Source organism: Dipteris shenzhenensis, chromosome 2, assembly GCF_047967505.1.
Source record: "Dipteris shenzhenensis isolate YYH24624 ecotype China chromosome 2, Dip_SZ_1.0, whole genome shotgun sequence".
In the NCBI taxonomy this organism is placed as follows: domain Eukaryota; kingdom Viridiplantae; phylum Streptophyta; class Polypodiopsida; order Gleicheniales; family Dipteridaceae; genus Dipteris; species Dipteris shenzhenensis.
Window position 1 is genome coordinate 18995293 of NC_141597.1, and position 12775 is coordinate 19008067.

Consider the following 12775-nt stretch of genomic DNA (forward strand, 5'->3'; position numbering starts at 1 on the left):
CTTAATGCCGGTTACACCCCGTGCACGAGTAAAGAGGACAATGGAACGGATCCCAGCAGCCTTTGTTCCTGTATGATCCTGAGAAGCCCCAAAGCTATAGGTAACTTATCTGTGTACCCACATAATGCCTGCAGCCTCCTCCTCATAAGGTCTGGGTCTCAAGATGACATAATGTTGGCCGGTGTCCTTCATGAGCTTGAGATTTACTTCCTTCAGTCGCAAACCATACATATTCTTCTTTACCTCTACCCAAGAGGTTTGCAAGAAACCGTTAGACCAGGAGATGGATCTCCCTATGAAGGAATTTGCCTGCAATACTCTATTCTATATGCATCGTCCCACCTGCCAGCACTCGAATAGATATTTGCCATGTGCACATATGAAGCAGCAGATTCTGGATTAATCTGGACAAGCTGCTGAAAGCAACGCACTCCTAGTTCTGCTTCCCCACAAGCTTTGCAGGCACTGAGCAAAGCTGTCCACGTTTCTCCACATGGGGGACAACGCATAATCTCAAGAAACTCCTCTGCCTCATACAAATGTCCTGATCGAGCCAAAAGATCAACCACACAGGTATAATGCTCTAAAGTTGGTGCAATGCAAAATTCTTTTATCAACACCTTGAAATATTCCTGGCCCTTGAATATCAGATTGGAATGGCTGCATGCAGTAAGAAGGGATGTGAATGTAACAGTGTTTGGTTCCACACCCTGTTCTTGCAAGTCGTCAAAACATTCTACAGCCAGGTTGCTGTCATGGTTTAGCACATACCCTTTCATCATCGTGTTCCATGATACAACATTTCTCACTGGCAGCCTGTCAAAGGCTTCCCAGGCCGTTGAAAGTGAGCCACACTTGACATACATGTCAACCAAACTGCTACTCACAAAAAGATTCTGTTCGAATCCCTTTTGTGTGATCTCGGCATGTATTTCTCGGCCCTTGCTTAGGGCTCCCATGCTACCACAAGCTTTCAAGAAGCAAGCAAATGTGACAGCATTTGGAGAAGAACCCTCCCATTGCATCTGTTCAAAGCATCTCAGTGCTTCCTGACCTGATCCGTGTTCAGCATATCCTGCAATAAGTGCATTCCACGACACCACATTTCTACCTAACAGCTTGTCAAAGACTTCCTGGGCTTCTGAAAGTGAGCCACATTTAGCATACATGTCAACCAAAGAACTGCCAACAACAAGATCTCTTTCAAATCCCTTCTGTGAGATCTGAGCATGTACTTCTTGGCCCTTGAGAATCGCTCCCATCCTGCCACAAGCTTTCAAGGCACAAATGAATGTGATAGCATTAGGGGAAACACCCTCGAGTTGCATCTGCTCAAGACTTTTCACCGCTTCTTGAAAAGGGCCATGCTCAGCATATCCTGCAATCATTGAACTCCAGGACATAACATTCCGAACAGGCAGCTTGCCAAAGACTTCTTGTGCCTCTGAGAGTGATCCACATTTCGCATACATGTCTACCAAAGCGTTGCCAACAGAGAGATCTCTTCCAAATCCCTTCTGTGCAATCTCAGCGTGTAATCCTCGACCCTTGCCTATAGCTCCCATGCTGCCACATGCTTCCAAGACACAAACAAACGTGATGGCGTCTGCAGAGACACCCTCTAGTTGCATATGTTTGAAACATTTCAGTGCTTCCTGACCATTTCCATATTCAGCATATCCTGCAATTAGTGCAGTCCATGACACTACATCTCGAGCTCTCAGTTTGTTGAACACCTCCTGTGCCTCTAAAAGTGAGCCACATTTGGCATACATGTCAACCAAACTGTTGCCAACAGAAAGATTTATTCCGAATCCCTTTTGAGCGATCTCAGCATGAATTTCTCGTCCCTTAACTATGGACGCCATGCTACCACAAGCTTTCAAGGCACAAATGAAAGTCACAGCATTTAGAGAAATGCCCTCCTGCTGCATCTTTGCAATACATGTCAGTGCTTCCTGATTATGTCCATGTTCAGCATATCCTGCGATAAGGGCATTCCACAGCACCACATTTCGAACTGGCACCTTGTTGAACACTTCCTGTGCATCCGAAAGCGAGCCACATTTCGCATACATGTCAACCACAGCACTACTGGCAAAAGGGTTTCTTCCAAATCCCTTTTCTGCAATCTCAGCATGTATTTTTCGGCCTCTTTCTATGTCTTTCAGCCTGGCACAAGCTTTTAGTAGGGCCATCAATGTATACCGGCTAGGATGTACACAATCCTCTTGCATGTACTGGTAAAGGCTGAGAGCATGCTGCGCTTGCCCACATTGGATATACCCTAATATCAAAGAAGTCCACGAATGCTCAGCCCGATGAGTCAACCTGTTGAAAACCTGCTGGCCATCAGACACACTCCCACATGCCACAAACATGGGCACAACGTAGTTCCCAATGGCTCTATGAGGTTCCAGCCCATTATTGCAAAGGTGTGCATGCATACGCTTCGCATACGTTAAATCTCTTTCCTTCCTGCACTTTTGTGAGATGCAAATAAAGCCTTCAACCGAAGGCACCTCAGGCACTCTGTCCCAAATACTGAGACTCTCGTCTAAGGTCAGCATCTCCCACACACTAGCCTCTCGTGATGATTTTGCATCCACCTGTACGCCAGGCGCGACGCTGGCCATGCAAATGCTAGCTCGTCAACCAAGAGCATGCTTTGGATGCTCACCAGATCCTTTGTCGTCTAGTTCCTTGATTCCCCCGTTCTGAGATCATGCCTGCAATCTAAAGCCGTGAAAAGTCGTTTCGGGACCAATGGGTCACGTCGTCGTGTTACACCCAGAGAACCGTTGACTAAAAGCCTGAGCCGTAAAGAAGTCAGAAGTGCTTCGAAAAGGGACAGCTGAAGAGGCTTGCAGCGCTTGACTATGGGTGTTCTGTTGGGAGATAAGAAAGGTAATCCATCCTCCTCCTCGTCCCCCTGCTCGTGCTCATGTTGCCATCTTGGGAAAGGCCTGAGTGTGGATGCACATTGCGTTGGAGTGGCTGCTGGTGCAGTGATGTGGCAGGTCGGAGCCTATCCGGCCCCGGGTTGAGTTAGTTTCTTCGTGTCTCGCCGGGTTTGAGTTAGTTTCTTTGTGCTTATGTACGTGGGTCTACCGCCGGGGGTGGATAGCCGCCACTGAATCTCGAGTCGGAACCTGTCTGGTGCTGGGGTTGAGTTAGTTTCTTCGTGCCTTCGGTTTCTAGACAATCGATGTGTGTAAGTGGGTAGCCCCTTGTCCCTTTAGAGCAAGCAAAACCTAGGCAAACTAGAATGGCAGTTGGAAGAATTGAAGTTTGTAGGTGGCCCATGTAAGCGAAGATGCAAGGTAACCTTGAGCACCCCTACATCCTCTTGGTAGGATGGTCTGACAAAGAATTGTGTTTTTTTTGTGTGTGTGTGTGTGTTTTTCACTTTAAAAAAAAGTTTGTGTGTGATGTATAAATGTATATAATTATATTTATATATACATACGTATAGTTATGTATAATTATACATACATACATACATATATGTATGTATGTATGGGGAGATACATGGCTATTAGGGAATTTCCATATATTACATATGACTTCCCAAACAACTTTGATTTATGAGCATTATTTGCACTCTTATGTGTGTGTGTGTGTGTTTTTCATAAAGCCTATGCACAGTTATATATAATTATCTATAAGTGTTTTTATTTAGTCATTTGTATGATGTAGTAAATATGATGGTCTACATACCCCTTTGTAGTACTCTTGCCGAGGGTCATGGAAAAACCCCTAGTGTTTGAGATAGCCTATTAGCTTATAGGTCTACATATTTTTTGAGTCAAATTGGGTTTGATTTGTGATGAATATACATACGACACCTCTGTAGACTTCGGACCAGGATAGTAAGGCATTTATGTAAGTAACAATGAATCTTGATTGACTTATAAGTATATACAAATATATGGAGGAGGAGGGCTATGCTTGTGGAATCTATTACCATATGACATCCACCACATACACCTCTTTGCATACTAAATATAATGGTAAAATTACATGATTTATATGTACTAAGGATTACTAGGGAAATACTTGGACATATGTGTACCTTGGACATTGGTCGACCTCATACAAGTATGTAGGGGTTTAAATAATTGGACGAATTTTAGAGGGTAGATGGATTTACTTGTTAGGTGTATATCTTTGAAATTATTGAGATTTGTAACAAAATGTGTTACGAAATGGATTATGGAGATAAGCGAGGCATAGCACTTACACCAAGGTCCACAGTCTCAACATTCTAGGTGGGCCACACCATACAAGCTTTTGAACTCCAATCAGTTGGACATCAATCCTAATTTTGTGAGCAAAATTCATGTGCCCTTCTCTCTACGCTTCTCCGGTACTGTCCTCTCCATCGCTCACCCTCTCTTCGTTAATTATTTGCATTGTTTTGATATTTCATTAACCTATGGATGTGGGCAATTAATTAGCTTAGCGGGCTAAGAGAAAGAGGAGGATGGTGAGGAGGAGGTGGGTGAGAGAAGCATCCAGCTGAGATGGGAGGGCTGGGAGTTGGCGTAGAGTCGAAGTGGAGAGAGAGAGAGAGAGAGAGAGAGAGAGAGGGAGGACGGGCAACAAGGCGAGGAGACGAGAGAGAAGGCAGCAGGCTAAGAACGCCCTCGCAGAGAAGGATATATAGATGCAGAGAGGGGCTTCGAGAAGGTTCGAGCAAGAGCTTGATACCTTAGTTTAATTCATTGACGACCTTAGTTTAATTCATTCGCGACCTTAGTTTAATTCGAGAAGGATTGGGCAAGAGTGCTACCTTAGTTTAATTCATCTCGCGAACCACCAACTTCAATTAACTATTGAATAAAACTCACTTGGGGGGCCTATTAGGTGGCGCACAAATTGCAACTAATTGCCTGCCATCAATGCAAGCGAAACACATACCTCCCTAAGTACTTTTTTTTACGGTGAAGTAACATATTTATTAGATAGTAAAAATTAAACTAGGGTGTGGTAGGTTGCCTAAGGGGAAAGGCAGAATGAATTACAAAATTTATAATAAGTCGTTTTAAATTAACAATGTTTTAAATTGAAATGAAAAAAGTAAATTGAGAATATCAAAATTGTATGCGTTTTGCTTTTTTGCATTTAAAAAGCAAAGATATGCTTTTACCCACGAGTGTTTATGTTATTTGAATAAAACCTTCATGATTGACATTAATTAAAATCAATCTAGGGGCTCATATTCATTACACATGGCTAAAGGAGATGGAAGAAAATCAAAAAATATGATTTCTTAAGTTTTGAAAGTCAAGAAAGGGAAATACCTGACTATAAACTAACCAGGCAATAGTAAGTCCGAGCAAATGTCGTGTATGTTTAAGTGTTCCCTTCTTACGAGTACCTCAACACAGAAACATATAAAAATTTAGAATATGGAAAAGCAAACGTCAAAAAACAAGGTTAAATTCAAAACATATATATAATATACTTTATATAACCACACATAGTGTGGGCGGGGAGGCGGCGCGCTTCCTTCCCTAAAGAGATATAATCCGAGGGAACGGGCCCTTCCTCGTGCGTCGAGATTGGAATCGTCAAGAATATTAGCACCAAGATTGAGTATCGCGAATATGTAAGAGACTGACGCATTACCTAAATCTCAATGGGCGTGTTTGTATTCCAAGTTGAGCATCCAAATTCGTGTACGCACCAAGTATGTACGTCTGCTTTACTTTCTGAAAAGATGCAAAAAACACGTCTAAAATGGAAACAATATTAAAATACGGTATTATTGAACAACAATCATTAGTCTTGCTTTTATCAAAATTAATATTGGAGAGGGAACTCTCTGCACCTGAGCTCCTTCTCCATGCTCAAGCCTGTCCGATTACATCCATACTCTTTGAACAAAGGCAAGTAGCTAAGAACTGCTTTGTCTTTAGGCACTTGGAAAATCGATTTGAAATCCACAATTCAATGTATGTTTTGTTCGTAATTGGACCCCCCCATATCTGAGTCACCATGGCAGATCGAATTGCAAATTGAAAACTTGATCTTTCTTTACTGCAAGCACTTCCTTATAAGCAATCAATAATACCCTTACATAATGATCAAATTCTAGATATCTTTAGTGAAGCTTGACTCCTCGATACGATTGCAATGATGTACTTTGTGAGAGACAAGTTTATCTTCATTCGTGTCATTTAATTTGCCTAGTAATTTCAGGCAAGAACTCTCCTGATCTCGAAGCCTAAGCCCTTGCCAACATCTATTACTTCTTGGTAGCACGACTTCCATTTGTATTACAACTCTTCGTATTATCTCTGCTGCTCTTTGTTTGGAGAGCTTCTGCTTCTTTCTTGGCAGCGACTTCAATTTGTAGTATCTGATCTTCCTATTCTAAGCTCTTTTGCTTTATGTTCGGAGAGCTTCTGCTTCTTGAACACTGGGCCTTAGGTCCATCCACAAATAAAATAATCAGGAGCTTGATAAAGTAATCGACCAAATATATGTGCTACAACGGGTCTGAAAGGATGAAGGTGTGGCTCATGACACCTCACGGCATAGCCGTGTCACCCATAATAAAATCATCATATGTCCCGTTCGCATTGCCATCTTGCATTTTGAATCTACACTTGTGGCCTCAATTTTTGCTAGTTTTTCTTCTGCTTCCTAATCAATATATTTGACCACTGCGACCCATTTTGGAAAAATCATAGTCTGCCTTCTTTGCATAACTCCTCCATAGCCCGAGAAAAAAAAAAAAATCAATATTGTTTCTAGCTTTCATGTCTCGGATGATGTCGAAGTTGAACAAGCATAGCGCTTTTCTAAGATCGGATGCAATGCTGAAGATGAAATTAGTAGGAGAAAGCTCAACCTATGGGACATCTATATCAACAGATGAAGTTGTATATGAAATCTGGCTAAACAAGATAGGTCCTCTTGATTTTGTGAGCTGATCTTCATCGACATCAAAAATTGATCTCCTGCGCACGCACTGGACATGCTCATCAACAACATAAACTTTGGATATTAACCCACCCGATAGCATAGTCTCTCATATTTGCACCTTCCGCAAAATATCCGCCACAGCTTTTCCTCAAGAGATGAGGTTGAGAAAGTCATTTTTAGCTCTAAAAACAAGAGACATCACGTTGACAAATCCCTCATGTTGCCACAGGCCATAATTTTCTTCGTTCATCACTTGGGATAAAGCCATACCTTCTTCAATTCCAATTACATCCTTGTTTCACGTCTCTTTGATTAGAATCAACTTGCCTTCGACTTACTTAGCTTCCCTTTTGTGGATCCAGGATTGATTGATACGATGCAACAATTGCTTGACAATCGCTTGCAACAAAGCGATTTATCCAACTACTATCAAGGCTGTCTATGCGGGAGGACTATTTCAAATTAATCTCTACCATTGATCTATTTCAACAAAATCTTCAAATAGATCTAGGCTTTGTTGGTTCCTTTCTTTGAATCAGATTGCTTTTAGACCTATATAGCGCAGCAATAAAGAAACAATAATTGTTGCTTTTCAGGATGGCAAGATGCATCGAAAAGAATTCTACGAAAAGACAAAAGCATAGGGATGAAGAATTATGCGGAAGACCTTAGGTTTTACAAGAGCGATCCAAATCTTTACTTGGCAGATTCATATTATGGATTACTAGTAGCTATTGGTCCTAAAGGTGGGATTGCTAAAGTCTTGACTCAAGAGGCGGCTAGTGAACACATTAAGTTTGCATCATGTTGACGATGTGAGGCATCGTATCTCTCTCCTCAACCTTGGATTCCGTCATGTTGATGATGTGAGTCGTTGTTTGAATTGCCGCCCTTTGCCACCTTGCTTGGAAAACTTGCCCCTCCCCACAAGCATTTGACTTGCAACCCAGCAAGGTGGTTGAGTAGGTCACCTGTGACCCAACGTGCTGATGAAAATGATACGCTTTACTTCATCGCCATAGTGAGAAAATAGCTCCCAATTCCCTCTGGTTGCTCCTATCCTTCTCCTTCTTGAATATTCTCCTGCTGTAGCACCACTTGGAATCCGGCCAAATGCACATGCAAGGGGTCGTTGTCCGGCATCAGATTGACAATTTCCCACAATTCCATCGTCCCTACCATCGGTTTCTTCATCATCGGATCACTAAACTTCTTGAAATTTAGCAACAAATGCATCGGATCTCTCGTTAGATTATCGAATTTGTAAAGCACGATGCTTCTCTTGGCTATGGCGTCCTTCATTTGTAGCTTCTCCACCTCTGCAAGCTTCTCCGGCACCCTGCTCTCATCCGTCACCACGTCCTTCATCACCTTTCCGTTCATTTTGTTGGATACACCCCACTCGGAAATGGATACACAGTGTTGTTCATCATTACCACCTCCTTCGTCGGTGATCCCGCAAAATCTACCACCACGTCCACTATCTCCGACGGGACCACCAGTATCTCCATCACCACGGGCTTGTCGAAGTAAAAGATGTCCGATTCGATCTGCATGAACTTGAGGCTCCCGTGGGTTAGTCTAGCCCTGTAAGCTCGATGTCTTCAAGCAGCATGGCTTTGTGCTTTCTTATAATCCTCGTAATGTTACTAGCCCTCCCAATTGGATCCCATAGAATACAATCACATCCTCACCACCATTCTTGAAGCCTCGAGAAACAGCTGAGACATACACCAAAACTTTCCCACCACGCCAACTACTAGCCAGAGGTCTAGCATAAGATCGTATGCACAAGAAAACCGTGACAAGCAGACAAAGTTGGTAGAGTTCACAAATCAAAGCACACCAGCGAGCTGGGCTTCAAGGTTCTTCAACATAAAAACTCTAGTTTCAGGGCCAAACCCTGGAGTCAATTCTATACCACCATCGTGATTGTTTCCAGTGTTTTCCAAAGTGGCTCAATCTTAGAACGCGCCATAACATAATACGATCCTAGAGACTGCAATTCTGCACTAGCACCATCATTATCGCTATACCAAAACCATGAAAGATGCCAGGGCAAGATTGATAGATTAATCAAATGGTTTTTTGCGATTTTTGCGCTTTCAAAAGCATAACATGAAAAGCGCTTTCAAAAGCATAACATGAAAAGCTTTCAAAAGCATAACATGAAAAGCTCACGTGAAAAGCTTTTGTCAAACATCAACCATTTAGATCAATTTACATGAATGGAGTCTATTCATGACACGTGGCTCAAGGAGATGTGAGAAAACCCAAACATCGCTTTAGGCTGCGTACTGTAAAGATGAAAAAGAAATTACAATTCTGACAATTCCGTATCCTGTTCTAAAGACAAAAATTCTACCATAGCCTTGCCAAGGCTTTACAAGCTTCATTCCTCAGTCCAAAAGAGGTCACCGTCCTTTGAATTTCCTCCATGTAGTTTGGTATCGGCATTCTCCTTGTGGCAGTCTTTGGAAAGCTCTTCCATTCCTAAAATTCCATATGAGAGAGAGGATTACACGCTACAGCCCTGAGTGGCTGGAGCCTAGACTGATTGGAAGGCGAGCTCATTATACTTTCGTCTATCACCCAGGAGAGCAGTTCTCCAGTGGAACTTGATGTACAGCTTCAGCTTCTTCTCTACAGCCGTCCACAGTTCCCTCGAGATGGGGCATTCCCAAAGTACTTGGAGCCACATGACTTGCATAGCAGCGCGGCAGTGGACTCCGAGTGGACAATAGTGAAGCTTTTACCCACCATCCTTGGTGTAAGAGAAGGCCGCGCTCGAGTATTGATGAGTGGGATTACTCCTCAACGTCTTTCTTATTGTCTTGCCAAAAGCTCACTCTCAAGTGGGCATGTTGAGACAGCTTCATCCGTGTTTGCACTCAGATCGAGTAGCTTTGGATCTCTAGGTCTAGAGTGCATCTTACAGCTTGTAAGAGTAGGCATGGCCCTGACGGTTCTCTTAATTCTACTGGGAACATCGTAGATGCAGCTGCTGCAGATGGCTCAAGAGCCACTGCGAGCTCTTAGATGGAGTAGATAGGAGTCTCTTTCTCTCCATACCCTTCTCCTTCCCGTGAGCAAAGGAAGAGCAGCCCAGTGATAGCAACAACATCCACTTTGGAGAAAAAGAGTGAGTTCTTTGTTTTTAGTCTGGAAATCTGACAGTATTTCAGACAGTAGAAGTGAGCAGAATGCCATTTTCGACAGCAAGTATTTGCAAATCCATAAGGATTTAGGCTCGGTGACCAACAGAGGAGTCAGAGAACTTTGGAAGGGCTACGTTTTCTCTGTTGACAGCTTGGTCATCCGAGTTTACAGTATAGAGTTATTTACTGTCCAAAATAGGGATAGTTCGATGATCAGTGTGCAAACAGCCATTTTGCAGACTGTATATCTTTGACAGTGGTACATGCCTGGTTGAGATGCATTGACAGTTCGTTGGATGCATGGTTATTTGCCTCTGTTGGATACATACAGTGGTACGGTGATGTATTGAGATCCTATCAGATTAGCATTGTTTGGAGCACATTTTGGGGCTGTTTTGCCAGTGCTTTTGGGCTATTTTATTGCTGATCTGTGAGCATTCTCGGGGCTGATTTGGTTGGGCATTGTACTTGCCATTTTGCTGGTGTTACAGTTGACATACGGAGTGATCTGCTGGATGTATTTTGACCATTTTTTGGGGCTGTTTTTTGCCGGAGCAAATGAGTGCTGTAAAGGGCAGCAAACATTCAAGGAAGCTGCTGTTGCTGTTTTTATGACAAAACAATCATTTTCAAGACTGAATATCGCTTTTCTCGTGCAGAATTGCACTTTGTGCCGAACTAGAAAGTTGTAGTTCACAGAACATACTACAACTTTGCTTTTGGAAGCAAGTTGATCTGGTATAAGCTGCAGGAGCTACAGCCTCTGCAAAACCACAAAAAGTTGCAGTCTACTGTCTATTTGTGACCAATGTGCGGGAAGCTGTTTTTCAAGTGAGAATATCTGAGAATCCACAAGGATTTGGCTCTTGAGGTCAACTGATAAGTTGTAGATCTTTCTACCAGCTATAACTTTGCTGTTTACAGCTTTGGCATCCAGTCTTTCAGTGAAAATATATCGCTGTTCAAAAATAGGGTCAGTGTGTTATTTTGCCCAAAGTGGCTGTGAGGTATTGTTGTAGGAATTTTTCTTGCATAACAGTGAATTGGGAACTCACAATAAATTACAGAAAGTGATTGGGATCTCACTTCAGTCCAAGGGCATTATTGGCATTTTGGCAAGTCACTTTGGCACATTTGGCAAGTGGTGAATGCTTGATTTTGTTGCCAAAGGATTGCACACTTGAGGTGATGCAGTAAATGCCATTTCGATGCATTATGGATTTGCATTGGTGGATGCCGCACTGATGTTTATGGATAGTTGAGCTGGGCTCCTATTGCCATTGGTTGAGCAGGCATTGCTCATTTGGTTTAGTGCATTTCTTACTTGGATTGCCAAGCATTGGCAGGTTACTGGGCTGCATATATTCTTGTTTATGCCTCTTTATGGCTGAGTGCTTTTGAGCATTGGATCCGCCAATTTATTTGGAGACCTGATTGGTCTGGACAACACTATATTTTTTGGTCATTTGGGTTGCCTATTGCACTATACTGCTCTTTGGTTGTGACCTATTGTGCCACAGATATGGCATCTACAGCTGGTAGTGCCCTCTTTGATATTGAGAGGTTGGATGGATTAAACTTTCAGTATTGGAAAGAGCAAATTTATGATGTGTTAGTGTAGAAGAGGCAGCATAAGCCCATTCAATGCAAAGGTGTCAAGCCTAATAGCATTAAACAGAGTGATTGGGATGACATGGATGAGCAAGCATGCTCTATCATTCAGGCATCACTCTCGAAGTCAGTCTACTTGTAGGTACAGGATGGTGTACAGGGTGTAGACTACCATGCATATGAGTTTTATACTCGTATATGCCAGATGTATGACCATGATAGTGTTATGTTACAGCATGATGGGCTGAAATGTCCTGATGGGCTGAAATACAGCCTTGATATGCACTCCAAAGGTCGATCAATTGGTAGAAACAGGTCATGTCCAAGGGGGAATTCCAGGAGCAAGTCTAGCTCTTGGAAGTGTGTTAGATGTTTCTATTGTGGAAAGTATGGCCACATGAAAAAGTATTGCTGGAAATGGCTTCCAGGCTGAGAAGAAGAGCAAGGTTAAGAATGACAGGAAGAAGGAGAAGAAGCATGTTGAGCTTCAAGGCGTGGATGCCAGGGTTTCCATTGACAGTAGCAGTGACAAAGGCATTCTTTTGTCTATGTCTGACACCTCCTTCTTGGCCACTGATGTACCCATTCTTGGTGATTGGATGTTAGATCCATGTGCTTCATGTCATATGACCCCTCATAGGTCATGGTTCAAGGAATGCATTGTGGAGAGTGGTTTGATGGGCATTGATCATTCTATGGATGTCTATGGTTATGGGGATATCCACCTTGTTATGCCTAGTGGCTCTATTCTTGTTCTACAGAGGGTTAGACATATACCAGGACTTGCTACGAGCAAGATCAGTACTGGACAGTTGGTTGAGGCAGGTTATCATGTCTCTTTGGGTGATCATGCATGGAAGATTGCTAAAGGCAATCTGGTTATGGCTAGGGATCATGGGTTGGATTCTCTTATGCATTGCATGTATCAGGTGTCCAGGATAAGATGCTTATGATTAGTAAGCAGCCATCAGTTAGTTTATGGTATGCCAGACTTGGACATATGTCTACTACAGGTATGGAAGCCCTTACAACATTGAGATACATTCCTGTTATGGATGTCTCTCAAATTT

General features: G+C 42.7%; 1 protein-coding gene across 1 annotated transcript; it reads right to left on the minus strand.

The window, feature by feature from the left end:
* Positions 1-293: 293 nt before the first annotated feature.
* LOC147904435 (pentatricopeptide repeat-containing protein At3g09040, mitochondrial-like) lies at positions 294-2636 on the minus strand. The gene is made up of 3 exons (XM_087391422.1): positions 1236-2636; positions 1055-1133; positions 294-970 (listed from the first exon to the last, which is right to left on the minus strand). The coding sequence occupies exons 1-3, from the start codon at positions 2634-2636 to the stop codon at positions 294-296; spliced, it is 2157 nt and encodes a 718-aa protein (XP_087247548.1).
* Positions 2637-12775: the final 10139 nt, after the last annotated feature.